This window comes from Pocillopora verrucosa, chromosome 14 (genome assembly GCF_036669915.1).
Source record: "Pocillopora verrucosa isolate sample1 chromosome 14, ASM3666991v2, whole genome shotgun sequence".
Taxonomy (NCBI): domain Eukaryota; kingdom Metazoa; phylum Cnidaria; class Anthozoa; order Scleractinia; family Pocilloporidae; genus Pocillopora; species Pocillopora verrucosa.
Genome location: NC_089325.1, coordinates 4,661,479 through 4,688,963, shown reverse-complemented (window position 1 = coordinate 4,688,963; position 27,485 = coordinate 4,661,479). Strand labels below are relative to the sequence as shown.

The 27,485-nt window shown below is 38.3% G+C and overlaps 2 protein-coding genes and 1 long non-coding RNA gene across 8 annotated transcripts; 2 read left to right on the top strand and 1 right to left on the bottom strand.

Annotated features, from left to right (window-relative positions):
- Nucleotides 1-939: 939 nt before the first annotated feature.
- On the top strand, nucleotides 940-10,578 carry LOC136277994 (importin-9-like). 6 transcript variants are annotated; one of them, XR_010716139.1, is made up of 6 exons: nucleotides 940-1,079; nucleotides 4,542-4,582; nucleotides 6,479-6,565; nucleotides 7,645-7,716; nucleotides 8,795-9,545; nucleotides 9,741-10,578. XR_010716139.1 is itself a non-coding variant. In XM_066161041.1 (6 exons), exons 1-6 carry the CDS (start codon nucleotides 1,040-1,042, stop codon nucleotides 9,791-9,793), a joined length of 426 nt encoding a protein of 141 aa, XP_066017138.1. In that variant the 5' UTR covers nucleotides 940-1,039; the 3' UTR covers nucleotides 9,794-10,578. The 6 variants fall into 6 exon arrangements, 2 of the variants coding, with proteins under 2 accessions (XP_066017138.1, XP_066017137.1); XR_010716138.1 differs by having other exon boundaries at nucleotides 4,539-4,582; XM_066161041.1 differs by having other exon boundaries at nucleotides 4,539-4,582; nucleotides 8,795-8,924.
- On the bottom strand, nucleotides 9,379-13,705 carry LOC136277995 (uncharacterized). The gene is made up of 5 exons (XR_010716142.1): nucleotides 13,552-13,705; nucleotides 10,541-10,700; nucleotides 10,031-10,126; nucleotides 9,619-9,673; nucleotides 9,379-9,513 (listed from the first exon to the last, which is right to left on the bottom strand). It is a non-coding gene; the product is annotated as an uncharacterized lncRNA (long non-coding RNA).
- Nucleotides 13,706-23,611: 9,906 nt separating this feature from the next.
- LOC136277993 (NACHT, LRR and PYD domains-containing protein 3-like) lies at nucleotides 23,612-27,390 on the top strand. Its single transcript, XM_066161039.1, has one exon. The coding sequence runs from the start codon at nucleotides 23,643-23,645 to the stop codon at nucleotides 26,733-26,735; it is 3,093 nt and encodes a 1,030-aa protein (XP_066017136.1). The 5' UTR covers nucleotides 23,612-23,642; the 3' UTR covers nucleotides 26,736-27,390.
- Nucleotides 27,391-27,485: the final 95 nt, after the last annotated feature.

The window sequence follows — 27,485 nt, the reverse complement described above, 5'->3', positions numbered from 1 at the left end:
TAAGATGCATGATGTCAAAGAGAGTGATTTCTCCCATGATGTACAAATTTTCCTCTGAACAGAGGCCTTTAAACAAATTGATTTTTTCATAAAACAAATGAGAAACTGTGTGCATTATTATTTGTTCATAGTTTTGTTTTGACAAGAGTATGTAACCATGATTGTGATTCAACTGCATTTTGATCAGGTCAGAAGTATTCATTAAGAAATGACGACAGAGAAGAAAATAATATGGCATCATCATTGCTACCAAGTAGAAAGACAAAAGTAAATGTTCAGTTGCTATTGAACACTGAGTCTTTTGTTGATTCTTTTGGAGTAGAACTGAGATCTTACTAAGTGACAAGGCAGGGCTTCATTAAGAAACAAATTTAGGCTTAGTACTGAGATGTGGAAAACGCGCCCTATATGAGTCCACTCAACAACAGAAGATGGATAGGTTACAGATAGGCTAAGGGGGATCAACCCAATAGGCCATTGGTCATACCGATCAGTGACATTTTGTCTTCCTGTCGTGCAGTCACTTTGACTGAAGATCAAATGTCCACATTCCAGTTTTCACTCTCACTGCTAGAGGCACACAATGAAATCCACTCTGCCATAAAAGTATTAGGTCAGCATCTCGATCGCATTATATATATCCACCTGGTCTACTCAAAATTGCACTCTATGGTCATGATGCCTGCGGGGTCGTCGACGAGTTAGAGTTTCGGTGAGACGCGATTCGGTAAACTTAAACTAAAGGCTTTTGCGAGAATTAACTTTGTGACTAAGTCGCGTCTGAACTCTTGTGAACTGATTAAGCTACTCCTTAAGAAGAGTGATAAATTTGCTAGTCGTTAATTTGAGACCTGCTAGTCAGCGGTCAAACCTCTCTTGAAAATTTTCCCGCCAAAATAATCGCATCCGCAACTATCTTCGTTGATCCGAATTTCCAAGATGGCTGCCGCAATGGACGACAGGAATCGATCATTAAAACAGTCCCTCATAGATAACCTGATAGCTATCCTGTCGCCAGATCAACAGTCTAGATAGATAGATGGCAGAAGAACAGCTAAAGGTTCTCGAGGTCACAGAAGGTAGGATTTGTGATTTACTTTAAATTCACTGGTTACGCTGTGCTCTCCTAAAGATCAAAATGAAGGGTAAGTACTAAAACAAGGAACGACCTAAAACCACCTAAAACCACCTAAAACCACCTAAAACCATCTACAACCACCTCAAAAATTTCAACAACCACCTACAACCACCTCAAAAACATCTACAACCACTCGCAAACTATCTAAAACCGTCTAAAACAAGGCATAAATGTCTAAAATAAGGCGAAATGACAACATGTCACGTACACGAAATACGAGAATCGAACGAAACCTCTACCTCCCCCTGAAATCTTACTCTCCCTAGTCCCATGTACAATCAACCATCTCACGAAATGAAATGCGATAGCATGCCAATAATTTTATATTCCCTCAGCAAAAGACTCAAAGAACTTTACAAAATGAACTAACAAGTTACAAAAAATAATAAATAGGGAATAATACATGGGCGCGCGTAGATATGGAATTAATCTTCGAGTGTTTAACTCGATAGCTCACGAGTGAGCGCAGTGAACGAGTGAGATGTCGAGTTGAGCACGAGAAGAGAAATTCCATATTACTACAAGCAACCATGTATTATTTTGTTTATCATATAAACACAATAGCCCTTTTCTGGGAAGAAAATCCGGCCTCATTAATGAATGCAAATAAATGAATCGACAATCCTCGAATAACAATCGTAGTGTGATGAAATTATAAGATCCTCGCAGCTAAGAACACTACTGAAACGAGTAGTTGTAAAAAGGACCTGAAAAAAATTCAGGCCCGTACGGGATTTGAACCCATGACCTCTGCGATACCGGTGCAGCGCTCTACCAATTGAGCTAACAAGCCAACTAGGAGCTGGTCAATGAATTGGGTATAAATAAACATCCAAGTGCGTTGGCGCTGACTCTTAAGATGGAAAATGCTTTGAATCATGATTACAAAAACTTCCATATATACGCGCGCCTATGTATGATTCCCAATGTATTATTTTTTGTAACATGTTAGTTCATTTTGTAAAGTTCTTTAAGTCTTTTGCTGAGGGAATATAAAATAATTAGCATGCTATCGCATTTCATTTCGTGGGTTGGTTGATTATACATGGGACCAAGGAGAGTAAGATTTCAGGGGGAGGTAAAGGTTTCGTTCGATTCTCGTATTTCGTGTACGTGACATGTCGTTTCGCCTTCTTTTAGACATTTATGCCTTGTTTTAGATGGTTTTAGATAGTTTGCAAGTGGTTGTAGATGTGTTTGAGGTGGTTGTAGGTGGTTGTTGAAATTTTTGAGGTGGTTGTAGATGGTTGTAGGTGGTTTTAGGTCGTTCCTTGTTTTAGTACTTACGCAAAATGAAGAACATGCTGATAGGTGTACATTTCACGAAATGTTCACTTGTGTGGTAGCCGGATACTTTGAGCTCAGCTGGGTTTGTGACTGTCACAAGGAAGTGATCAGCTACGTATTCTTATTATTCTTCCGCTCTCATATGTTGAACTTTCTCTTCATGCAAGTCAGTGATGAAAAATCTCTCAAGAAAGCTGAAGTGAAAAACTTATAATTCAATTTTTCTGTCAAATTCAAATTAACATATGCACAGTGTATTTGGACAGTAAGTACTTAAGTTTCTCATGTTACAGTTATTGCATAGTATGCATTATGTATGGAAATGTTTTGCATTCTTCATTCAATGACAAAAATATTGAGTGGTTTCAAATATTGTTTATGTCCTTCCACTCTATTTCAGTGTCACCTTCGGGGGTCTGGTAGCTTTCTTTTCAGGAACCTTGGATCACTGTTTTCAATAATTAATTTCTTTCTGTAGTTGGGCAGAATCCTCAATGTTTTACAATGTTTGTTACATGGCAAACCTCAAAAATTATCTTTCTTTACTCTATCCCTACATGTGATGCTTTTGATACTGCTGGTGCTAGCACTATGCCTAATGCTTCTCATATATTGTCCTTATTAGTTCAGGTTATAGAGTGCCAAACTGCTGTGTGGGAGGGCTAAGGTTCAAGCCCCAGAGGGGACCAGTGCTCAGGGTCTTAAAATAACTGAGAAGAATGTGTTGCTTTTGCTATGACATCTACAAATGGTTAGATGTGCTAGTCTTCTTGCATAAGGATGATAAATTATAGGCTCCTTCTCCTGCATCTTCTTGATACTGGTTAGCTGGGGATGAACCCAAGCACTTCTCGCAAAGATGAAGGAACATAGCTCTGGGTGTTGTGATCTGGCCTTGTTTCTAAAAATTCTGGACACCCTCTAAACTTCTTTTGAAAAAATGTAAACTTCTCAATGCAGTATGACCAAAGTACCAGACAAAGTGTTGGAAAGCTTGTTAGAGCAAATTAACATGGAGAATATGCTCTATAAATTTACTATCATCTTCATATAAATTCATTGCAATCATTGCCCAGCACAACAACAAGTTATTTGCGGCAAAAACTCAGATCTTTACATGAGAATTTCTCACACTAATGGCTTAAGTTTTACCTTACCTTGGTGCAAAACAGTCTTATTATCTTCCAAAAGCAAGAACAAATTATGGTATATTCAATATCAGATTTCAAGGTGCATCAGTATGGAATTCCATTGACTAAGATATAAAATTATCTTCATTGTCTTTGTTTAAAAAGAAATTAAAGCAGCAATTTATCAAAGATTACAAGACATCTGTATTGTCTGTGTAACTTTAAAATGGAAATAATACTGTTTTGCAATGTATGAATTTTAGTCTCTTTAAAATACTGGTAGTTTACCTTTGTGTGCGTTTCTGTATCTCTTTGTTTATGTGTCCCTGACCTAAACATTTAAACATCTTTTCTTTCAACTGGCTGCCTGGCATTTTTAACTCTTAGGTTATTTCGGGCAGCCAGCGCCCCTATCATTGTCTGTACTGTTATTATAAATTTTTCTTTCTTGTATATTTTGGGGTGAAAAAATAAAGTTGTTGTTGTTGTTGTTGTTACCTTACCTTACCTTACCTGTGAGACATTTTCTCATAAGAAAAATCTGGATTTATGTAACATCAAAGATTCATTTAAAATGTTGTTGAAAAATCAGCTTAAATTTTGAGGCTTCAGTAATACCTCCTATTTAGGGAAAGTTTCCTAATCTGGTGGTGAAATTTGGACTTCTCCATGATTAATTAATCCTTCTGTTTTAATATTTATGACCAGACTCAACAGATCTACTGATAGTGTAATGATCAACATGTTCCTGTGAAAACTACCATAAAATATTTTCCTCCCCTCTTCCCATATCAGATGTTCTTCAGAATCTCTCCTCACTGATCAAGAAATTATAGTCTTGCTTATCTGTTTTCTTTCATTATTTTACATGTGCAGCATCCCCACCCTACTAACCATAAAATTTTTACAACTTATGATAGTTTGCTAGATGAGAGACATCTGCTAATCAAAGTTTTAACTTTTTACAATTGTTGTCCATTTAGCAGAACTCACAGTTGACAAAGAGGGAGCTCTGGCTATCAGACAGGTCAGTGACAGCATTCTTCAAAATAAAAAGGAACAGTAGAGAGAAGTTGCAATTTGATTTAAGTAGTTTGTGGGTTAATTACAGTTAAGTCAGTTTAAAAGCCAGAAGGCTCATCTTGTAAATTTAACAAATAGAGAACTCTTTTCACTTCATGAGTTGGGAGAAATGCTCTATACTCTCATAAAGCAAACTACCATAAGCCAATTGGAATCCTTGGTAGAGTGGTTGAGATAATCTGATTGGCTGAGGGAGACTAAAGCTGTCAAAAATGTCAAACCTTCAAAGTTCACAATCTGCAATAGTTCACAAACAGAAATAGTTTGGCAGGTTGAATTTAACACTTTTGCCTGAAGTTTTTTAGTCTTAACGTGGAACCTGAAAGGGAAAAGTTCAGTGAAATCTGGCAAAATTGTGGCTCATAAAACACACCGGTTTTTTTCACATGACAAGTAGACAACAAACTGCCTAATGCCTGTGTTTTATGAATGAACGACAGCCAAATTCACAGGAAGATGAAGCTTGCTTGGGATGACAGTGCCTTAAAACTTGGCTGACAAAGCTCTTAGTTGTTCACTTGAGTGGTGGCCAAGGCGTGCTGAGGCTTGCTTCACAGTGATGACTGTAGATCATCATGATCAGCTATCGCTAATGGACCGCAGTGCGATGGCAGTTGCTCTGAGACTGTCATGGTTTGCATGAATTGTAACAATTATGCCAGTTTGGCTATATTTTTCATCATTTCAGTTTTGTTCTGTTTTGTTTTTTAACATGAAAGCATATGTATATTAGGCAAGAGTTGGCTGTGTTTGATTTTTGAGTTTTTTTTTTTTTTTTTAATTAAAAAATAACTCTATGTTAGCGTATAGAGTGGAATGTTGCTTGAACCAATCAGATTGTTTAGGGTATGTATCTCACACTGATCAGATCTCTGCATTAGAGTATGTATCTCGCACCAATCAGAGCGTTGTTTTTGTTCTTTTTAAGAATTAATGCAGGATTCACAAAATGGAGTCATCACTTAGAATGAGAAATGTTGGCTTTTCTGTGTTTTTAACGTGTATTTTACCACGCTTTATGAGAAATGTGATACTACTGGACATATGAAAGACATCAGATTACCTGCAGTCTGCATTTTGTAGACATCACTTACAATGTTTCAATTAATCCACTCACCCCAAAACAATAACTCTTGCATGCATAGCATGCCTATGTTTATACTTTAGGTATTCTTACAATCTTACTTAGCATAAAAACCTTGAAAACTTAGACTGTCCATTCTGTTTTCTCTTTAAAGAATTTTTTTGTCTCTGTTCATGTCATTATAACCTCAATTACAGGGCTCGTTTGTTCCAAACTTTCACTTTCAATTAACAAAAAAAGCTAGTTTAAGAGAGAAGTTCGGGAAATGGTCAAACATAGTACAAATTGGCAGATAGTGTGACAGCTTTAGCTCAGCTCTGTGCTTTGTACACTGATAGAGCATGCTCTGTCAACCAATTACAGCACACTGTTTATCCAAACTTTATATCCAAACTACTTGAATTGTGATTGCATCAGATTTCCCAAACAGCTTCCAGAGTCCACTTACGATTCTATCAAAGGCATTGATAGAGTTACACATACATGTACACATACATGTACACATACATGTACATCTTGTATTTGAACAAAACTGATAACCTTGCCTAAGCTTGCTTGGTTGGTCAGCTTTGTCTTGTAAGTTCACTAAAAGATAGATTTGCACTAATTTAATGTTATTACTATTTCTTTTGAATGTGTCTATCAAGCTTACATGAATATTAAGTCTGATTGAAGAATGGTCTTTTGTTTATTTAGTGTAACTATAGAGTAGAGAATTTGATATTTTCTTTTAACACATGGGTAAATCATTTTCAGCCTGCCTCAGTCATTCTAAAACAGCATATTGGAGCCCACTGGAATAGCAGTGCTGAGAAATTTAGACCTCCTGAGACTACAGAATCTGTAAGTACATTTTGAGTATATTTCAAGTCTTAAAGTAATAAATGTAAATTCATTTCTGTGGAGGAATGTGGTAATGAGTTGCCTTTTTTGATTTCCATATACAGGTATACAGCTGTTCTCTCTTTTTTAGCCTTTTAAATCTCCTAAAGGGAGAAGTTTCTCCCAGGAAATAGAGTTTCTTCTTACAATATTGGTGCAATATTAAGGAGACAAATGATTAGAATAACGAAAATATCAATAAGGGCATTATAAGTTGATCCAGTACCAAATTCTTGGCACTTGTGTCATATGAATTGTATGGCAGACAGTAAGGAGAATTAGTATTGAGATCTCGATGATGAAAGGGTTAAAGAGGGTAATGTATTGGAGAGGTTGATTCTTGGAGGGAGGGCTTGTGAAACATTGGGTGTTTTAAAGTGATTTCTGTAAGTGTTTAGACTGTGTTGCAGAATGGAGACAGTGTTTAGCAGAAAACTTGAGGTTTTAATAGCCAAATTCCTTACTACACAACAAGTACATGGGTGCTATAAAAATGAACAAGTTAGCAATATAAACGAATAAAACACAAAAGATACAAAACTATATAAATCAATTTATGCATATTCCAGCAAGGAACATGTGGTGTGTTACTTATAAAGTTCTCTGCTTGGAGTATCCTGTATTTTAATCATGGTTTACAACGGGCAGTGCTATAATGAGGAAAAGTATAATAATATTATAGTCCTCTCCACTTATTCAGTGGAGAGGAGGCAATCATAAGGTGTGAAGTAGAGTAAGTTGGTATTTTCAACAGAGTTGATAAGGTAAATTGGCCACTCTAAAGAGTTTAATAGCTGACGTTTCAAGCATTATCCCTTCGTCAGAGGGATTGGGAAGGGCTAATGCTTGAAACATCCACTTTTAAACTCTTTACTGTGGCTAGTTTATGTAATCAACTCAGTTGATAATACTTAATTACCCCGCTGTACTCTCCCACCAACTCAGCACCATAGTTTCTTTAGAAACTCACCCTCTTTATTCCTAAGTTGTACCAACATAGTCAATGGTCATTTATTTCAAGTAATTTTACTGTATTTAAGACCAAGAAAGGGATTTGTCATCTTTTACCAGGAGGTCTACAGGAATCAATCAATAAAGTCAGGTCAAGTGTGGTAAGTTGTTTTCATGTCCAAAGGGTAATGTATTGTGAGAAGGTGTTCTTGGCATCTCTTGTGATCAACTTAGTGTGAAAGGTACATCCTCATGGCTTGGGGGAAAACTCAAGTTATAGAAGCAGTTACTTGTGTGTGACTGTATTTACTGGAGGATGCCACGAGTTACCAGTTTCCAGATGAGTTACACTGAGACAGCAGGTTCAAGAGAGAAAATGACTTCAAGACTTAGGGCCTGTTTTTACTTAAGGTAACCTGCCTATCCATGGTAAAAAATAGCCCACATTTATCTTATAACCCCGGGATGCTGGGGTGAATTTCTTGAGGTTTTTATCGCTTGTGTTGTTAAAGAGTTTAAGTTGTCACTATGGTGATGAGTGGTAGAGTGTTGCAGAAAAAACATGATTTATTTTCTTCTAAGATTTTCGCCAATAGCTCAGTGTGTCAACAGTTTCTGTTGGTAAGACATCTTCACTTCAGCACAACATGTGAATGCAGAGCTGAATTAAAAATAAAAATGTGACTAAATCGCTGTTGAGGTTTCATTGCTAAGAGGACGTAGAAATTGGTGTTTTAACATTTAAGCTCTGCATGGGACGGCCAGTAAATGTACAGACACTCATGTTTTGCCATTTTTGTGCTCATTTCATCTTTTTGTAACATGAATGCCACCCTGGCTGGGTGGGTTACCCCACCTTGAGATGTTTATTGTCACCCTGGCTGACATGGTTACCCTACCCAGCAGACCAGGCAACCTGCCTGGGTGGGTTGCCCCACCTATCATGTAAACTTGATCAAGATAAAATCAGAGATTATGTGGATGGCCAGGTTACCCTACCTGGGTAGGTTACCTCACCAACCTGGAGTGCCCCACTTCCATGTAAACAGGCCCTTACAATTGTAAATTTGCAAAAACCTAAACCTCAAGTTACTTTAATGTAAAAAATATCATGCTCTATATGAAAAAAAGCTACGGTAGGTTCACAGTCTCAAAATGAAATGTGTACATCTGTAAGTCTTCCTCAACACTTGTAGATTTATACTTATTATTACTTATTACTTATTATATTATTTTCAGCCATATGCAATCTCAGCCATAGCATATTGGGACTGGCCTGAAGCTTGGCCACATTTGTTTGGGAATCTGATGCAAGCATTGACATGTGGTGATGGCAATTTGGTTCATGGGACCATGAGAGTTTTAACAGGTATGAAAAACTTTACTTCACTAAAGCTTATTAGGGGTGAAGGAACGGCTACTGGAAAATGGAAGCTTTTGAAATGGTGTAATCCGTCTGACTTGTGCAAATGATGGTTAACACTTTTGCTCCCAAGATTTTAATATCCATTTTCCCCACTGTTTGCTATACATTTCTTATTTTTTTCACTTCTCATCATTTTTCTGCTGGATATCATATGGATATTGTAAGGAGAAATTCATCTTTGGTCACACCTGGGAGTGAAAAGGTTAGAAAAACTTTAAGGAAAACTGCCCCCCATGTCCAAGGGAATGTGCACTGTGAAGTACAAGATTGTAATATGAAAGTTAGGAAAGTTAATAGTGTACATTTTGAAGTAGAGAGAAATGCATATTTTTGCATTTTGTCTGTGCAATTTGTAATACACTTGCATAATTTTGAAATGCTCTTCGCAAGCATTGTTGTCTAGACTGTTTAGAGTTTCTATTAAGTCTCATTTACTTCAAGCAGTAGTGTAGGGTACTTGCAAATCTATCCTTAAAGTTCTGCTGTGAGGTGACAGGCACGCAGATGCTTCATGTTGTACCAGTGATCCTTCCTGAAATGTACAAGATATTCATTCATGCAGGGGTATGTTAGTGGAAATTGTGCACTGTTTATTCAATTACAACTGAAGATTGAAATTTTATTGAGGTGTGCATACCTGTATCAACCTCTCAACATGGTGTAGTGTGGTCAATGGTGTTTCAATCTTTTTCCTAGAATACAGTATCAGAACAAGATCCAGTGTTGTAGATATATTTAATACTTGTGCTTCACTAACAGGTACAATAGAAGAAGATGCTATGGTGAGATCATTTGTGGCTTTGGGAAATTGATTCCAAGAAGGCTGGCTACCAGAATTTCACAACTTGTTAATTTTGAATTGATACATTCTTATTTCTGAATGAAATTTAACCCTTACTCTTGGTCAGACTCTTCTTCTCCTAATTGAAGTAAGTCTATAACAAAGACACAAGTGTGCTTATGTAGAACCATTCCATCATTGTTTCCTTATTACTTTTGCTAAAATACATAAGGGGAAAAATAGATTTGGGGAAAAAGAATTTACTCACCCAACATTTTGAGATCTTGGAATCGTCCAGGTTTTTCATGAACCAAAGTTGTTATGTGGGAGTAGGTAGGGGATTCTGGGGAAATCCTGTCAGGGTCTAGGGAGAAGTAGGCAGGTAGTTTGTTTCTGTTGCTCTCAGAAGAGGTTGAATTTTCTAAATTCTATCCTCTAAGGTGAGGATGATGACACCTTTTTGTTTCTTGTTTGCATTGTGGCTCAAGATGTTCTCTCAGTAAGTGAATGGAACAGCTTTAAAATTCAATTCATACCTTTAGTCTTAGTACACACACTGTTTTCTTATGGGGCTTACGGTTTTCTTATCACCTGCACATTAAACTAGATTGTGTTTGATTTAAATACACCCATTTATGTGTTTCAAGTGCATAAATTGGATGCAAAACACACACGTGTCAAGATGCACTTGTAATAATTTTAGAAACGTGTCCAGTTAAAATTTCCTAAAATGCCCTTTCCCATGCTTTGTAGCCTATGTGTTGCCATACCCCCTTACCTCTCTTCAGTTTGCTGGTAGTTGTTCATAATCCGGGGCCAAGTTGTTTAAAGTTGGGTTAAGATAACCCAGGGTTAGTGTGAAATCTGATTTTAGATACAAAAGCTTTGATGTGAAATTCAGTATAATTTTTTTGTCCACAATTTGATAATTGCATACTCTGAAAAGAATAGAGAAGATTAATTAAAAGAGGCTTTTCAACTAAAGAACCAAGAAACCTGCATTAAAATTTAACCATAGGTTAGCACTAATAGACCTAATCTTCCCCAAGAACACAACATCATTAATTCTACCAGATAGGGCTCAAACCCAGACCTCTCTGTGAAAAACAGAGCACAAATCACAGGGCCATCAAGTTTCCCAGGTTCCTCTACAAGGTCAAAACACATCAAGTCCAAACTCATTCATTCAAAATTTCTGACATTAATCAGAAGCACATATTAAGTAATTATTGGAGGAGGTTAAGCATTATACCAATGTTAAGGTCTGACAATTCATTACATCATGGCCAAACCAAATTCATTAATTATTTTATTACACATTTTTTACACAATCTACAAAAGAACATACTTGTCTCTGTGTTTGCAAGAGTTTGAGAACATTTCACCACAGGGGCTTGGAAATTGAATAGACTTTAAACTCAACATGATATCCCAATATCTGCTGCAGATATTGGGATACCATGTTGACTTCACATGCCATTGTTTCTTGACTGTATGCTCTTGCCCAATCAGAGTTTTTGTAGTAAGTCTTATGTATAATAACAGTAATAATATACCTCTTGTTGAAGCATAAACCAAACCTATGAGTTCCAGCATTAAGACTGATTGTGGATAAGTCCACTACACTTTCACCATTAAAGTCATCTTCAGTGAAAAAATCATGGTCCCACACAGCCACCCTTAGCTTTTTGTCTGTTATGCATGAATGATCCAATAGGAATGAAAATATTTTATTGAACACAGGGTTGAGTGTCTTGGAATTGTACCCAGTCTTTTTCTGTCCTGCCCCATTCCTTATATATGTGTATATATATATATACATATTGTTTAACCTCTAATGTGTTTGAGAACTCTGTAAATTTTGATGAGGGTGTAAGACTTAGCTTTTTTGACATGATGCAAAAAGAAAGAAAACAGTGTCTTTGTTATCTGTAGACTAGGTCACTTCTTAAATATCGTATGAAAATAACAGACTTACATATTTGGGACAAACTCTAACACCGTTTATGAGTCTGATTTTCCATTGAGATCTCTTGGAACAAGGTCTCTAGCTCGAAGAACATTAACCAATAAAAGCTGTTGTTTGTGATTGTACTTGAGAGTGAGTTGTATATCTCCCTTGATATCACCAATGTCAGGTTGTATCACAGTTGGATGCATGCAGAGTTCTTTGATGATATCTGTTCCATCAAGCTTAACAAAGAGTATTATATATGCAAGTTTATTTACAATACATTTTCAAAACAACAGGTCAAAAGTTTTAGGCCTGTTTCAAGAGTTTTCCTTGTCACTTCATTCCATCGATTTGGCTAAAATTTGGCATGGAGTCTTACACTATGGTCCAAATTACGAAATGGGTATTAAAAAGTTCCAGTTATTTTTACTTGCTAAAAAAACGAGAAAGTGCACTTGGTCTGCCCATATATGCCCGCCAATATGGCAGATCGAAGGTGATCTTTTGAGTTCGACTCGAGTCCTATCGTAAAGATTTCTCGAAATCTCGTGATATCCGTGAAAAGATCTTCCCTTCCCCTTAACATTTATTTTAAAAAAACATGGCAAATGTCTGGTGTTAACAACATATAATCCCAACATTCTAAGGTCGCTTTAGACTGCCTTGAACAGAGAAAAATTTACCCCAGCTTAGTAACCAAATATCTTCAGTGTTACCTTGATCCAGGAGTTACCATTTACCGTGAGCAACATTTGTTCATAGATGAACAGATTTCATAAAAGCTCTTAAATCAATTTACGATCAGAAGAAAACAGTTAAAGTACATTTATCGTCCGGAAAGATTCCCATTAGTAGGGCAATATCTTTGGATTTAACATAAACGTGATGATGTTCAAGCAAAATTGTTGCAATGGTATGATTTTAGGTGACGAATTGAATTTAAACAAGCCACGCGCAATTACGCTCAGAGTTTAAATCGCCTACCAGTTTGAGAACAAAGGATTTTGAGAGAAACATTCTTATCAATTCTCATATACTATTGGTGATAGCAGTTGGTCTTTTATTTGAATTAAATCGCTGCAAACTTAAGATTAACTAGACCCTGTGAGCAGGGTAACTGGGATACATGGATGGTACTGGATCCGTGGAATCAAGTGTAGTGATACTACGCGTGTCGGACTAGTATACTGAAATTGTGAGCTCAAGTCTGGCCAAGGGCATACACCTGTCTCAAAACATAGGCATGCTATGCATGCAAGAGTTATTTTTTCTAGGGTGGGTGGATTACTTGAAACATTGTAAGTGGTCTACATTCTTACAAAAGGAAAGAAGATTATTAACGCGGGAAAGAATGAAAATGTCGAATTACCTCACACAGGTATTTTGTGGTAGATTATGTGTTTTGCGAATAAATGTAACCAAAAATAAACTGTATTGGTGCCACAGATACCTGTTAGTACAAAATGCAGACAGCAGACTTCAGACCGGATACAAAATATAGACTGGAGACTGCAGAGTGGGCACAAAATGCAGACTGAGAATCTGAAGAGTTTTTACGTCTGGTAAATAATAACATGTCATCTTACAGCTTACCGAGCGTCACGCAATCGCTTTTCCTCGATCAGCCTTCACGATTATTTGCACTATTGTGGAAAATTCCTGGCCCATTTCTTGATGAAAATCGATCGTAACATAATTTCAAGCCTTCAATATACTCTTCTTACTTTGTGCGCGAGTTGGTTTGTGTGATGTCTGTACAGATTTTACCAACGTAATAAAAGTAGATGATGTGAATAACAGTGATGGTAAAGCAAGCTTAAAACGGCAGAACTCACCAGAAACTACAACGGATACACAGTTCGCGACTCAATCCGGTCCAAAATTACCGCTCAATAACATCTTTTAGTGTGGATTGGCCGCGAACAATACGACTTGTGTATGCGTCTGTAAGTATTTCAAGCATTTGCGCTATAATGCTTCAGGTGATCGTAATCCAACACGTTGAAATACAAAACGATCGACAAAAGAGTTTTCTTAGCAAAAATCTCGTGCTCGTCATGTGACCCGGACCTGTCCGTGCATGACAACGTCAATCATCATCAAGATAACACGTGATCAGCATGTGAACACCTTCACCCTCATTGGATCACAGTTAGTTGTCATGGTGTTGAGGGCCCAATGACCACTGGGTATTATTGCGCAATTTTTCCATTTTGTGGCGGAGGAAAAAAAAAAAAACAAAAAACTAGAGCCTGTGAGCAGGGTAACTGGGATACCTGGAAGGTACTGGATCCGTGGAATCAAGTGTAGTGATACTACGCGTGTCGGACTAGTATACTGAAATAGTGAGCTCAAGTCTGGCCAAGGGCATACACCTGTCTCAAAACATAGGCATGCTATGCATGCAAGAGTTATTTTTTCTAGGGTGGGTGGATTACTTGAAACATTGTAAGTGGTCTACATTCTTACAAAAGGAAAGAAGATTATTAACGCGGGAAAGAATGAAAATGTCGAATTACCTCACACACAGGTATTTTGTGGTAGATTATGTGTGTTGTGCGAATAAATGTAACCAAAAATAAACTGTATTTGTGCCACGGATACCTGTTAGTACAAAATGTAGACAGCAGACTGCAGACCAGATACAAAATATAGACTGCAGAGTGGGTAAAAAATGCAGACTGAGAATCTGAAGAGTTTTCACGTCTGGTATATAATAACATGTCATCTTACAGCATACCGAGCGTCACGCAATCGCTTTTCCGCGATCAGCCTTCACGATTATTTGCACTATTGTGGCCCATTTCTTGATGAAAATCGATCGTAATATAATTTCAAGCCTTCAACATAGTCTTCTTACTTTGCGCGCGAGTTGGTTGATGTGATGTCAATACAGATTTTACCAATGTAATAAAAGTAGATGACGTGAATAATGGTGATGGTAAAGCAAGCTTAAAACGGCAACAATCGCCAAAACTACAACGGATACACAGGGTATGAGTAAGTTTTATTGATTTTTCGAGAAAAATATCCATATTTCGAAATATTTATCGTTGTAAATCGACCATATTTCGTTCCCTATACTATTCCTTATAACGTGTTCAAATTTTCAACGGTTCCTAGAATAACTTACTCTGAGTCACACAACGCGTGACGCGTTCGTGAATTAATCGTTGGCTCTTTCTCGAAACGTGACCTTGGGTCGCCTGTGACAAGACAATTGCGTAAACAATACTTGACATAATAACATTATACACAAAAAACACGGGATTTTGGATCATGTATTTATTAAAAAAGAATATCCATACAACTACAATGAAAACAAACATAAGATTCACCTATATGATAGTGAAATTAATACCATTCGCACTGTTATCGTATTTTTTTTGATCGTGAAATTAATACCATTCGCACTGTTATCGTAGCTACGTTCCCTGGCATCAAGTGAATCCAACATGGCGTCTTTCTTCACTAGCAGTTTGCATCCATTTGAATCTCGTTCTTCAGTCTCACGGTAGTAGTGTTGTTCAGTAGATTGCATAGAGTATATGCAGTTTGGTTTCAGATTTCAGATTTTGCTTTTTACAACGAGTTTACGTTTTCAACTAAGACATTGGCATACTTGGCATACAAGACATACAGGGCATTCAATGCTTTCATGGCTTTCAAGCGTTCACGATTCTGTCCGATCCAAAATTACCGCTCAATAACATCTTTTTGTGTGGATTGGCCGCGAACAATACGACTTGTGTATGCGTCTATAAGTATTTTGAGCGTCTGCCCCATAATGCTCCAGATGATCGTAATCTAATTACGTTGAAATACAAAACGACTGACAAGATAGTTTTATGGGCAAAAATCTCGTGTTCGTCATGTGACCCGGCCCTGTCCGTGCATGACAACGTCAATCATCATCAAGAGAGCACGCGTGATCAGCATGTAAACACCTCATTGGATCACAGTTAGTTGTCATGTTGTTGAGGGCCCAATGACCTCTGGGTACTATTGCGCAATTTTTCCATTTTGTGGCGGAGGAAAAAAACAAAACTAGACCCTGTGAACAGGGTAACTGGGATACCTGGATGGTACTGGATCCGTGGAATCAAGTGTAGTGATACTACGCGTGTCGGACTAGTATACTGAAATAGTGAGCTCAAGTCTGGCCAAGGGCATACACCTGTCTCAAAACATAGGCATGCTATGCATGCAAGAGTTATTTTTTTTAGGGTGGGTGGATTACTTGAAACATTGTAAAAGGTGTCTACATTCTTACAAAAGGAAAGAAGATTATTAACGCGGGAAAGAATGAAAATGTCGAATTACCTCACACACAGGTATTTTGTGGTAGATTATGTGTGTTGTGCGAATAAATGTAACCAAAAATAAACTGTATTGGAGCCACGGATACCTGTTAGTACAAAATGCAGAAAGCAGACTGCAGACCGGATACAAAATATAGACTGCAGACTAGGTACAAAATGCAGATAAGATTCTGAAGATTTTTTACGTCTGGTATATAATAACATGTCATCTTACAGCTTACCGAGCGTCACGCAATCGCTTTTCTGCGATCCGCCTTCACGATTATTTGCACTATTGTGGAATATTCCTGGCCCATTTCTTGATGAAAATCAATCGCAATATTATTTCAAGCCTACAATATAGTCTTCTTACTTTGCGCGCGAGTTGGTTGGTGTGATGTCTGTACAGATTTTACCAACGTAATAAAAGTAGATGACGTGAATATCAGTGATGGTAAAGCAAGCTTAAAACGGCAGAAATCGCCAGAAAATACAACGGATACACAGGGTATGAGTAAGTTTTATTGATTTTACGAGAAAAATGTTCATATTTCGAAATATGTATCGTTGTAAATCGACCATACTTCGTTCCCTATACTATTCCTTATAACGTGCAGTTCCTCTCGTAACTTAACACCGAGTCACACAACGCTTGACGCGTTCATGAATTAATCATTGGCTTTTTCTCGAGACGTGAGCTTGGGCCACTTGTGACAAGAAAATTGCGTAAACAATATTTAACATAATAACATTATACACAAAAAAACACAGGGTTTTGGATCACGTATTTATTAAAAAAGAATATCCATACAACTACAATGAAAACAAACATAAGATTCACCTTTCTGATCGTGAAATTAATACCATTCGTACTGTTATCGTAGCTACGTTCCTTGCCATCAAGTGAATCCAACATGTGGTCTTTCTTCACAAGCAGTTTGCATCCATTATAGTTCTGTTCTTCAGTCTCACGGTAGTAACGTTGTTCAATAGATTGAATAGAGTATATGCAGTTTGGTCTCAGATTTCAGATTTTGCTTTTTACAACAAGTGGACATTTTTCAACTAAGACATTGGCATACTTAGCATACAAGGCATCCAAGGCTTTCATGGCTTTCAAGTGTTCGCGACTCAATTCGTTCCAAAATTACCGCTCATTAACATCTTTCAGTGTGGATTAGCCGCGATTAATACGACTTGTATATGCGTCTGTAAGTATTTTGCGCGTTTGCGCCATAATGCTCCAGGAGATCGCAACCCAAATACGTTGAAATCTATAAGCAAGATCTCGTGTTCGTCATGTGACCCGGCCCTGTCTGTGCATGACAACGTCAATCATCATCAAGATAACACGCGTGATCAGCATGTGAACACCTCATTGGATCACAGTTAGTTGTCATGGTGTTGAGGGATAACACGCGTGATCAGCATGTGAACACCTCATTGGATCATAGTTAGTTGTCATTGTGTTGAGGGCCCAATGACCTCTGGGTACTATTGCGCAATTTTTCCATTTTGTGGCGGAGGAAAAAAAAAAAAAAAACTAGACCCTGTGAGCAGGGTAACTGGGATACCTGGATGGTACTGGATCCTTGGAATCAAGTGTAGTGATACTACGGGTGTCGGACTAGTATACTGAAATAGTGCGCTCAAGTCTGGCCAAGGGCATACACCTATTTCAAAACATAGGCATGCTATGCGTGCAAGAGTTCCTTTTTTGTAGGGTGGGTGGATTACTTGAAACATTGTGAGTGATGTCTACATTCTTACAAAAGGAGAGAAGAATATTAATGTGGGAAAGAACGAAAATGTCGAATTTTCTCACTCACAGGTATTTTGTGGTAGATTATGTGTGTTTTGCGAATAAATGTAACCAAAAATAAACTGTATTGGTGCCACGGATACCTGTTAGTACAAAATGCAGACAGCAGACTGCAGACCGGATACAAAATATAGACTGCAGACTGCAGAGTGGGTACAAAATGCAGACTAAGAATCTGAAGAGTTTTTGCGTCTGGTATATAATAACATGTCATCTTACAGCTTACCGAGCGTCACGCAATCGCTTTTCTGCAACCGTCTTCACGATTATTTGCACTATTATGGAATATTCCTGGCCCATTTCTTGATGAAAATCGATCGCAATATTATTTCAAGCCTTCATTATAGTCTTCTTACGTTGCGCGCGAGTTGGTTGGTGTGATGTCTGTACAGATTTTATCAACGTAATAAAAGTAGATGATGTAAACAACAGTGATGGTAAAGCACGCTTAAAACGGCAGAAATCGCCAGAAAATACAACGGATACACAGGGTATGAGTAAGGTTTATTGATTTTACGAGAAAAATGTTCATATTACGAAATATGTATCGTTGTAAATCGACCATACTTCGTTCCATGGACTATTCCTTATAACGTGCAGTTCCTCTCGTAACTTAACACCGAGTCACACAACGCGTGTGCTACGTTCCTTGCCATCAAGTGAATCCAACATGTCGTCTTTCTTCACAAGCAGTTTGCATCCCATATAGTTATGTTCTTTAGTCTCACGGTAGTAGTGTTGTTCAATAGATTGCATAGAGTATGTGCAGTTTGGTTTCAGATTTCAGATTTTGCTTTTTACAACAACTGAACGTTTTTCAACTAAGAAATTGGCATACTTAGCATAAAAGGCATTCAAGGCTTTCATGGCTTTCAAGCGTTCGCGACTCAATCCGTTCCAAAATTACCGCTTAATAACATCTTTCAATGTGGATTAGCCGCGATTAATACGACTTGTATATGCGTCTGTAAGTATTTTGCGCGTTTGCGTTATAATGCTCCAGGAGATCGCAATCCAAATACGTTGAAATACAAAACAACTGACCAAAGAGTTTTATAAGCAAAATCTCGTGTTCGTCATGTGACCCGGCCCTGTCTGTGCATGACAACGTCAATCATCATCAAGATAATACGCGTGATCAGCATGTGAACACCTCATTGGATCACAGTTAGTTGTCATGGTGTTGAGGGATAACACGCGTGATCAGTATGTGAACACCTCATTGGATCACAGTTAGTTGTCATGGTGTTGAGGGCCCAATGACCTCTGGGTACTATTGCGCAATTTTTCCATTTTGTGGCGGAGGAAAAAAAAAAAAAAAAAACTAGACCCTGTGAGCAGGGTAACTGGGATACCTGGATGGTACTGGATCCTTGGAATCAAGTGCAGTGATACTACGGGTGTCGGACTAGGAAACTGAAATAGTGCGCTCAAGTCTGGCCAAGGGCATACACCTATTTCAAAACATAGGCATGCTATGCGTGCAAGAGTTCCTTTTTTGTAGGGTGGGTGGATTACTTGAAACATTGTGAGTGATGTCTACATTCTTACAAAAGGAGAGAAGAATATTAATGTGGGAAAGAACGAAAATGTCGAATTACCTCACTCAGAGGTATTTTGTGGTAGATTATATGTGTCTTGCGAATAAATGTAACCAAAAATAAACTGTATTGGTGCCACGGATACCTGTTAGTACAAAATGCAGACAGCAGACCGGATACAAAATATAGACTGCAGACTGCAGAGTGGGTACAAAATGCAGACTAAGAATCTGTAGAGTTTTTACGTCTGGTATATAATAACATGTCATCTTACAGCTTACCGAGCGTCACGCAATCGCTTTTCTGCAATCCGCCTTCACGATTATTTGCACTATTGTGGAATATTCCTGGCCCATTTCTTGATGAAAATCGATCGCAATATTATTTCAAGCCTTCAATATAGTCTTTTTACTTTGAGCGCGAGTTGGTTGGTGTGATGTCTGTACAGATTTTATCAACGTAATAAAAGTAGATGATGTGAACAACAGTGATGGTAAAGCAAGCTTAAAACGGCAGAAATCGCCAGAAAATACAACGGATACACAGGGTATGAGTAAGTTTTATAGATTTTAAGAGAAAAATGTTCATATTTCGAAATATGTATCGTTGTAAATCGACCATACTTCGTTCCCTGTACTATTCCCTATAACGTGCAGTTCCTCTCGTAACTTAACACCGAGTCACACAACGCGTGACGCGTTCATGAATTGATCGTTGGCTTTTTCTCGAGACGTGAGCTTGGGCCGCTTGTGACAAGACAATTGCGTAAACAATATTTAACATAACAACATTATACACAAAAAAACACAGGGTTTTGGATCACGTATTTATTAAAAAAGAATATCCATACAACTACATTGAAAACAAACATAAGATTCACCTTTCTGATCGTGAAATTAATACCATTCGTACTGTTATCGTAGCTACGTTCCTTGCCATCAAGTGAATCCAACATGTCGTCTTTCTTCACAAGCAGTTTGCATCCCATATAGTTATGTTCTTCAGTCTCACGGTAGTAGCGTTGTTCAATAGATTGCATAGAGTATATGCAGTTTGGTTTCAAATTTCAGATTTTGCTTTTTACAACAAGTGAACGTTTTTCAACTAAGACATTGGCATACTTAGCATACAAGTCATTCAAGGCTTTCATGGCTTTCAAGCGTTCGCGACTCAATCCGTTCCAAAATTACCGCTCAATAACATCTTTCAGTGTGGATTAGCCGCGATTAATACGACTTGTATATGCGTCTGGAAGTATTTTGCGCGTTTGCGCTATAATACTCCAGGAGATCGCAATCCAAATACGTTGAAATACAAAACAACTGACCAAAGAGTTTTATAAGCAAAATCTCGTGTTCGTCATGTGACCCGGCCCTGTCTGTGTATGACAACGTCAATCATTATCAACATAACACGCGTGATCAGCATGTGAACACCTCATTGGATCACAGTTAGTTGTCATGGTGTTGAGGGATAACGTGCGTGATCAGTATGTGAACACCTCATTGGATCACAGTTAGTTGTCATGGTGTTGAGGGCCCAATGACCTCTGGGTACTATTGCGCAATTTTTCCATTTTGTGGCGGAGGAAAAAAAAAAAAAACTAGACCCTGTGAGCAGGGTAACTGGGATACCTGGAAGGTACTGGATCCGTGGAATCAAGTGTAGTGATACTACGCGTGTCGGACTAGTATACTGAAATAGTGAGCTCAAGTCTGGCCAAGGGCATACACCTGTCTCAAAACATAGGCATGCTATGCATGCAAGAGTTATTTTTTCTAGGGTGGGTGGATTACTTGAAACATTGTAAGTGGTCTACATTCTTACAAAAGGAAAGAAGATTATTAACGCGGGAAAGAATGAAAATGTCGAATTACCTCACACACAGGTATTTTGTGGTAGATTATGTGTGTTGTGCGAATAAATGTAACCAAAAATAAACTGTATTTGTGCCACGGATACCTGTTAGTACAAAATGTAGACAGCAGACTGCAGACCGGATACAAAATATAGACTGCAGAGTGGGTAAAAAATGCAGACTGAGAATCTGAAGAGTTTTCACGTCTGGTATATAATAACATGTCATCTTACAGCATACCGAGCGTCACGCAATCGCTTTTCCGCGATCAGCCTTCACGATTATTTGCACTATTGTGGAAAATTCCTGGCCCATTTCTTGATGAAAATCGATCGTAATATAATTTCAAGCCTTCAACATAGTCTTCTTACTTTGCGCGCGAGTTGGTTGATGTGATGTCAATACAGATTTTACCAATGTAATAAAAGTAGATGACGTGAATAATGGTGATGGTAAAGCAAGCTTAAAACGGCAACAATCGCCAAAACTACAACGGATACACAGGGAATGAGTAAGTTTTATTGATTTTTCGAGAAAAATATCCATATTTCGAAATATTTATCGTTTTAAATCGACCATATTTCGTTCCCTATACTATTCCTTATAACGTGTTCAAATTTTCAACGGTTCCTAGAATAACTTACTCTGAGTCACACAACGCGTGACGCGTTCGTGAATTAATCGTTGGCTCTTTCTCGAAACGTGACCTTGGGTCGCCTGTGACAAGACAATTGCGTAAACAATACTTGACATAATAACATTATACACAAAAAACACGGGATTTTGGATCATGTATTTATTAAAAAAGAATATCCATACAACTACAATGAAAACAAACATAAGATTCACCTTTTTGATCGTGAAATTAATACCATTCGCACTGTTATCGTATTTTTTTTTTATCGTGAAATTAATACCATTCGCACTGTTATCGTAGCTACGTTCCCTGGCATCAAGTGAATCCAACATGGCGTCTTTCTTCACTAGCAGTTTGCATCCATTTGAATCTCGTTCTTCAGTCTCACGGTAGTAGTGTTGTTCAGTAGATTGCATAGAGTATATGCAGTTTGGTTTCAGATTTCAGATTTCAGATTTTGCTTTTTACAACGAGTTTACGTTTTCAACTAAGACATTGGCATACTTGGCATACAAGACATACAGGGCATTCAATGCTTTCATGGCTTTCAAGCGTTCACGATTCTGTCCGATCCAAAATTACCGCTCAATAACATCTTTTTGTGTGGATTGGCTGCGAACAATACGACTTGTGTATGCGTCTATAAGTATTTTGAGCGTCTGCCCCATAATGCTCCAGATGATCGTAATCTAATTACGTTGAAATACAAAACGACTGACAAGATAGTTTTATGGGCAAAAATCTCGTGTTCGTCATGTGACCCGGCCCTGTCCGTGCATGACAACGTCAATCATCATCAAGAGAGCACGCGTGATCAGCATGTAAACACCTCATTGGATCACAGTTAGTTGTCATGGTGTTGAGGGCCCAATGACCTCTGGGTACTATTGCGCAATTTTTCCATTTTGTGGCGGAGGAAAAAAACAAAAAAAAAAAAAAAAAAAAAGACGACAAAAAAACAAAGGCATTTTATGACTGGGCTACCACAGGTATCCCAGTAAAAAGACGACAAAAAAACAGAGGCATTTTATGACTGGGCTACCACAGGTATCCCAGTAAAAAAAAAAAGACGACAAAAAAACAAAGGCATTTTATGACTGGGCTACCACAGGTATCCCAGTAAAAAGACGACAAAAAAACAAAGGCATTTTATGACTGGGCTACCACAGGTATCCCAGTAATGATAGAGCAGTGATTACTTTATACCAACTGAAAACGAACGCAAATGCCAGGCTTACCAACATGATTGCCTCTGATGCTCCTCTATGTGGTCACGGCGCGTGACGAAATGAACGCGCTACGGGTCCCCTAGGTGTGAACGTTTCGGCCTCTCGATTCAAGTTGCATTTTAAGAAGTTCGGGAATTTTATTTGAGGTTATTATCTGCATCGAACCATACAAACATTATATTTCTTTCCACCTGAGTTTCTGAGCTTCATCGCAATTTTTTGACTTTCACTAAGTGGGGAGGGGTGGCATGCGAGACTACTTCCGTTCACGGTCCACAATACAACTTCTGTCCATGGTCGACAACTTCCGTCAACATCTGCTTAACCACAATATAACCACAACCAAAGACACAACTGCAACGCTACATGCTTTCAGCATGAATGAGAGTGAGCTACAAGGCCTGTCCGATCGAGCCTCTTCGAATAATTCCGAGGGAGTCTGGGATGAGCGCGCCTTGGACACTCTTAGTCACGTGAATTCTTCAGAGTAAATTTCCGATAGAAATTTCGCAGTTTGAACGAGTAACACTCGCATACAATGGAGTGTGCTAAAGAGTATCTTCTGTCAAAATACTTCAGCCGCGTTGGGTACATTGTTGCAGTTTTTCACCTTCTAGCTTTGGTCTCACACTTAGCAGTCACCGCAACCCTAAGAAGGAACGAACGACTTAGATTTAGCTGCCAGTCTGTCACCCACCTTCGTGATTATTGTTTGGTGAGATATGACGAACAGTACGCTCCTCTTCCTCTCTATGGATTTGTCTTGCTTTGCTTCGTTCCTCTGGTGGTTGTGTGTATCACTTACTCCTGCTGCTGTGTGAAATCCAGGGTCGATGAGCTTGAAACTGCCTTGAAAGCAGATCCGGAAAACCCTCGCCGCCGGCCGAGGAGGGCATCTCACCGAGTGTTTTATTGTTACTTCACTCATCTCCTTTTACGATGTTCGTGGGGAATTTTGTGTGCTGCTCTACAAAAGTGTGTGTTTTATCCCGCTGAATTTCCAGCAGAATTCTCTTGTGTTGCCCCGACCTTAAAGCCAATTGTAAATTCGACGAATTCGAATACAACCAAAGATTATTCCTCGGTCATGATCATCAACTGTGACAATTCCTTCGCATCAGATGAGACGTGGAATGCCACAGAAATTTTGGTGGTAAATGCTATGCTTGCACTGTTGGTTTTTGGAGAGATGTGCTATCTTTTGGTACAAAGGTCACGCAGTAAAGAGTTCACCTTGGACTCTGAATTCTGTCAAAAACACTTTTGGAACAAGAAAACCCTTTCACTCACTCTGAGTTGGGCGATTTCCCGCATGAGGGAGCATATTCTGAAGGAAACTGAAACCATAGAGCCTTTGATCGCTGAATCCGATGGTAAACTTAAGGTAGACGACAATTTTGTCGACCTTGTTATTTACACGGGTAGGGCAGAACATGAATTTCCTGACTTGTCCGACAGACACAAAATATTTGGTGTCTATATGAAGCCTCAACATGGATCAGTGGCTTTCAACACAGTTAAAGAGCTATTTCTCCCCAATGAAGATACACAAAATCCTTGTAAAATTCTTGTGGTTGGTCGCCCAGGGATTGGAAAGTCCCTGCTGTGTATGAAAATATTGCGTGACTGGGGCAAGGATGTTTTATTGCATGACTTTCACCTACTTTATTTGATCCTATTTAAATGGTTCAACGATGAGACACCACTGAAGATAACTCTCAAAGAATTGTTATGTCGTTTACACCCAGACGGCGGCGATAATGAGCTATTCCAGTACATTTTAGACAACCCTGAAAAAGTTATCATTGTGTTTGATGGCTTAGATGAATTCAAGTACCATTCCCACTGTCAGGATGATGAGGAACTGTATGGAAATGATGCAACAAACAAAATGCCTCTGTCTGCTCTTTATGTTAAGCTAGTGAAAGGAAAGCTGCTTCTTGGAGCCACAATTTTAACAACCAGTAGACCCAATGCAGTGCAGAGCATCGCACACCTCACTGAATTGCACATTGACAGGAAGGTGGAGATAATGGGTTTTACACCCAAGAAGATCTGTGAGTATGTGCAGAAACGTTTTGCACATGACAAAGATAAAGCAGGTAAAATATGGAATCACATCAGCAGCAATTTGGAGTTGAAATCACTATGCCACATTCCATTGAACATGTGCATTATTTGTTTTCTGTTGGAGGAATGGCTCAAACTCCAAGAACAGGATCAAACTCGCATGGCTTTGCCATCAGCTTCAACAGAAGTTTACAGAGGAGCTCTGAAATTGTTTATCTTCAAACATCATTTAGAATTTAGAGGTAAACCATTAACAGAGGACTTTCTTCAGAAAAATGTTGACTTCCCAGCTACCGTAGAGGTAACTTTGAATAAGGCAGGAGCATTGGCGAAAAAAGGCATAGAACAAGGGCAACTGGTTTTTGATTCACATGAAGTGCAGGGAATAGAGAATTGTGGTTTGTTTAACCACATGCCAAACAGAGAAGTTTCAAGCTCCAAATTTAAGTCCCAATACTGCTTTCTTCACTTAAAATTTCAAGAATTTCTTGCTGCGAGGGAAATTGCTAAAATGAACCCTGGTGACCTTGAGAGTTTTGTCAGAAGAAATGCCTTAGACCCAAAATGGCACCTGGTGCTTCAGTTTGTAGCAGGTGTACTTGGTTTCAAGAAAAATTCAGCTGGTAAAATTTTTGTAAACATGCTTTGTGAATCCATAAAAGATCCTAAACAAACATTAAAATCATGGCAGATGGTTTTCCTCATGATGAAATGTTTGCATGAGTACAATGATGAAGCCACAGCAAAGCAGGCTGCTTTTGAAATACAGAGTAGTGAAACATTTGACAACAAAATTGATTTGTGGCAATGTAACATCACAGGTCCTGACTGTGCAGCAATTGTTTACTTGATAAAGCATCTTTATGGAAACATTGTGTTGCTCCTTGGTTCAAATTGTATAACGGACAAAGGTGTACCTTACCTGTGTGCTGCACTTAAAGGTGAACATTGTAAACTCACAAAGTTAAACCTTAGAGGGAACAGAATATCAGACAAAGGTGTATCATACCTGTGTGCTGCACTAAAAGATGAACATTGCCACCTCACAAAGTTGGACCTTGGTTACAACAACGTATCAGACGAAGGTTTACCAGACCTGTGTGCTGCACTAAATGATGAGCATTGTAAACTTGAAAAGTTGGACCTTAAGGGGAACAGAATATCAGACCAAGGTGTATCACACCTGTGTACTGCACCAAAAGATAAGCATTGCAAACTCGCAAAGTTGGACCTTAGTTGCAACAGTATATCAGATGTAGGTGTATCATACCTGTGTGTGGCATTAAAAGAAAAAAATTTTGAACTCACAAAGTTGGACCTTGCTTACAACAAAATATCAGACAAAGGTATATCAGAGCTGTGTGCTGCACTTGAAGATGGACATTGTAAACTCAAAAAGTTAAACCTGAAAGGGAACGGAATATCAGACAAAGGTGTACCTGACCTGTGTGCTGCACTAAAAGATGAACATTGTAAACTCACAAAGTTGGACCTTGGTTACAACAATGTATCAGACCAAGGTGTATCACACCTGTGTGCTGCCAGAAAAGATGAACATTGAAAACTCACAGAGTTGGACCTTGGTCACCACAATACATCAGACCAGTGTGTATGTATCACAACTGAATTATGCACCAAAAGATGAACATTGTAAACTCACAAAGTTGGACCTTTCAGGGAACAACACATCAGAATTATGTTAACTAAGAGTCTAACTTTATTGTCAACTATATACCAGACTAAGGTGTATCACTTGTGTGATGTACTGAAAGTTAAACATTGTAATCTACATGATTTTAAGCTTGCTTTCAAGACAATATGAGAGTAGGGTGTTTCTCACAGCACTGTGGTGCACTTGAAGTTGACCTCACTCATTGTTATTCTAGAAAACTATGAAATTGAACTCCTAGCTATTCTCAATATTTGTTTGTCTTCTAATGCAAGGTTATAAACTGAATTGAGGATGTTCAAAAGGAAAGGGAAAAAATATGAACTCCACAGCTCCTCAAGATGCATGATGTCAAAGAGAGTGATTTCTCCCATGATGTACAAATTTTCCTCTGAACAGAGGCCTTTAAACAAATTGATTTTTTCATAAAAGAAATGAGAAACTTTGCACATTCTCATTTGTTCATAGTTTTGTTTTGCTGCATTTTGATCAGGTCAGAAGTATTCATTAAAAAATGACAACAGAGAGAAGAAAATAATATGGCATCATCATTGCTACTAAGTAGAAAGGCAAAAGTAAATGTTCAGTTGCTATTGAACACTGAGTCTTTTGTTGATCCTTTTGGAGTAGAACTGAGATCTC

Bases quoted from the DNA above. Each gene is read 5' to 3' on its own strand.
- LOC136277994 (XM_066161040.1), top strand. From the start codon at position 1,040: ATGGCAGAAGAACAGCTAAAGGTTCTCGAGGTCACAGAAG. The intron at 4,583-6,478 runs GTCAGTGACAGC...AATCATTTTCAG, and splicing joins GAGCTCTGGCTATCAGACAG to CCTGCCTCAGTCATTCTAAA. The intron at 6,566-7,644 runs GTAAGTACATTT...ACTGTATTTAAG, and splicing joins CTCCTGAGACTACAGAATCT to ACCAAGAAAGGGATTTGTCA.
- LOC136277993 (XM_066161039.1), top strand. From the start codon at position 23,643: ATGGAGTGTGCTAAAGAGTATCTTCTGTCAAAATACTTCAGCCGCGTT.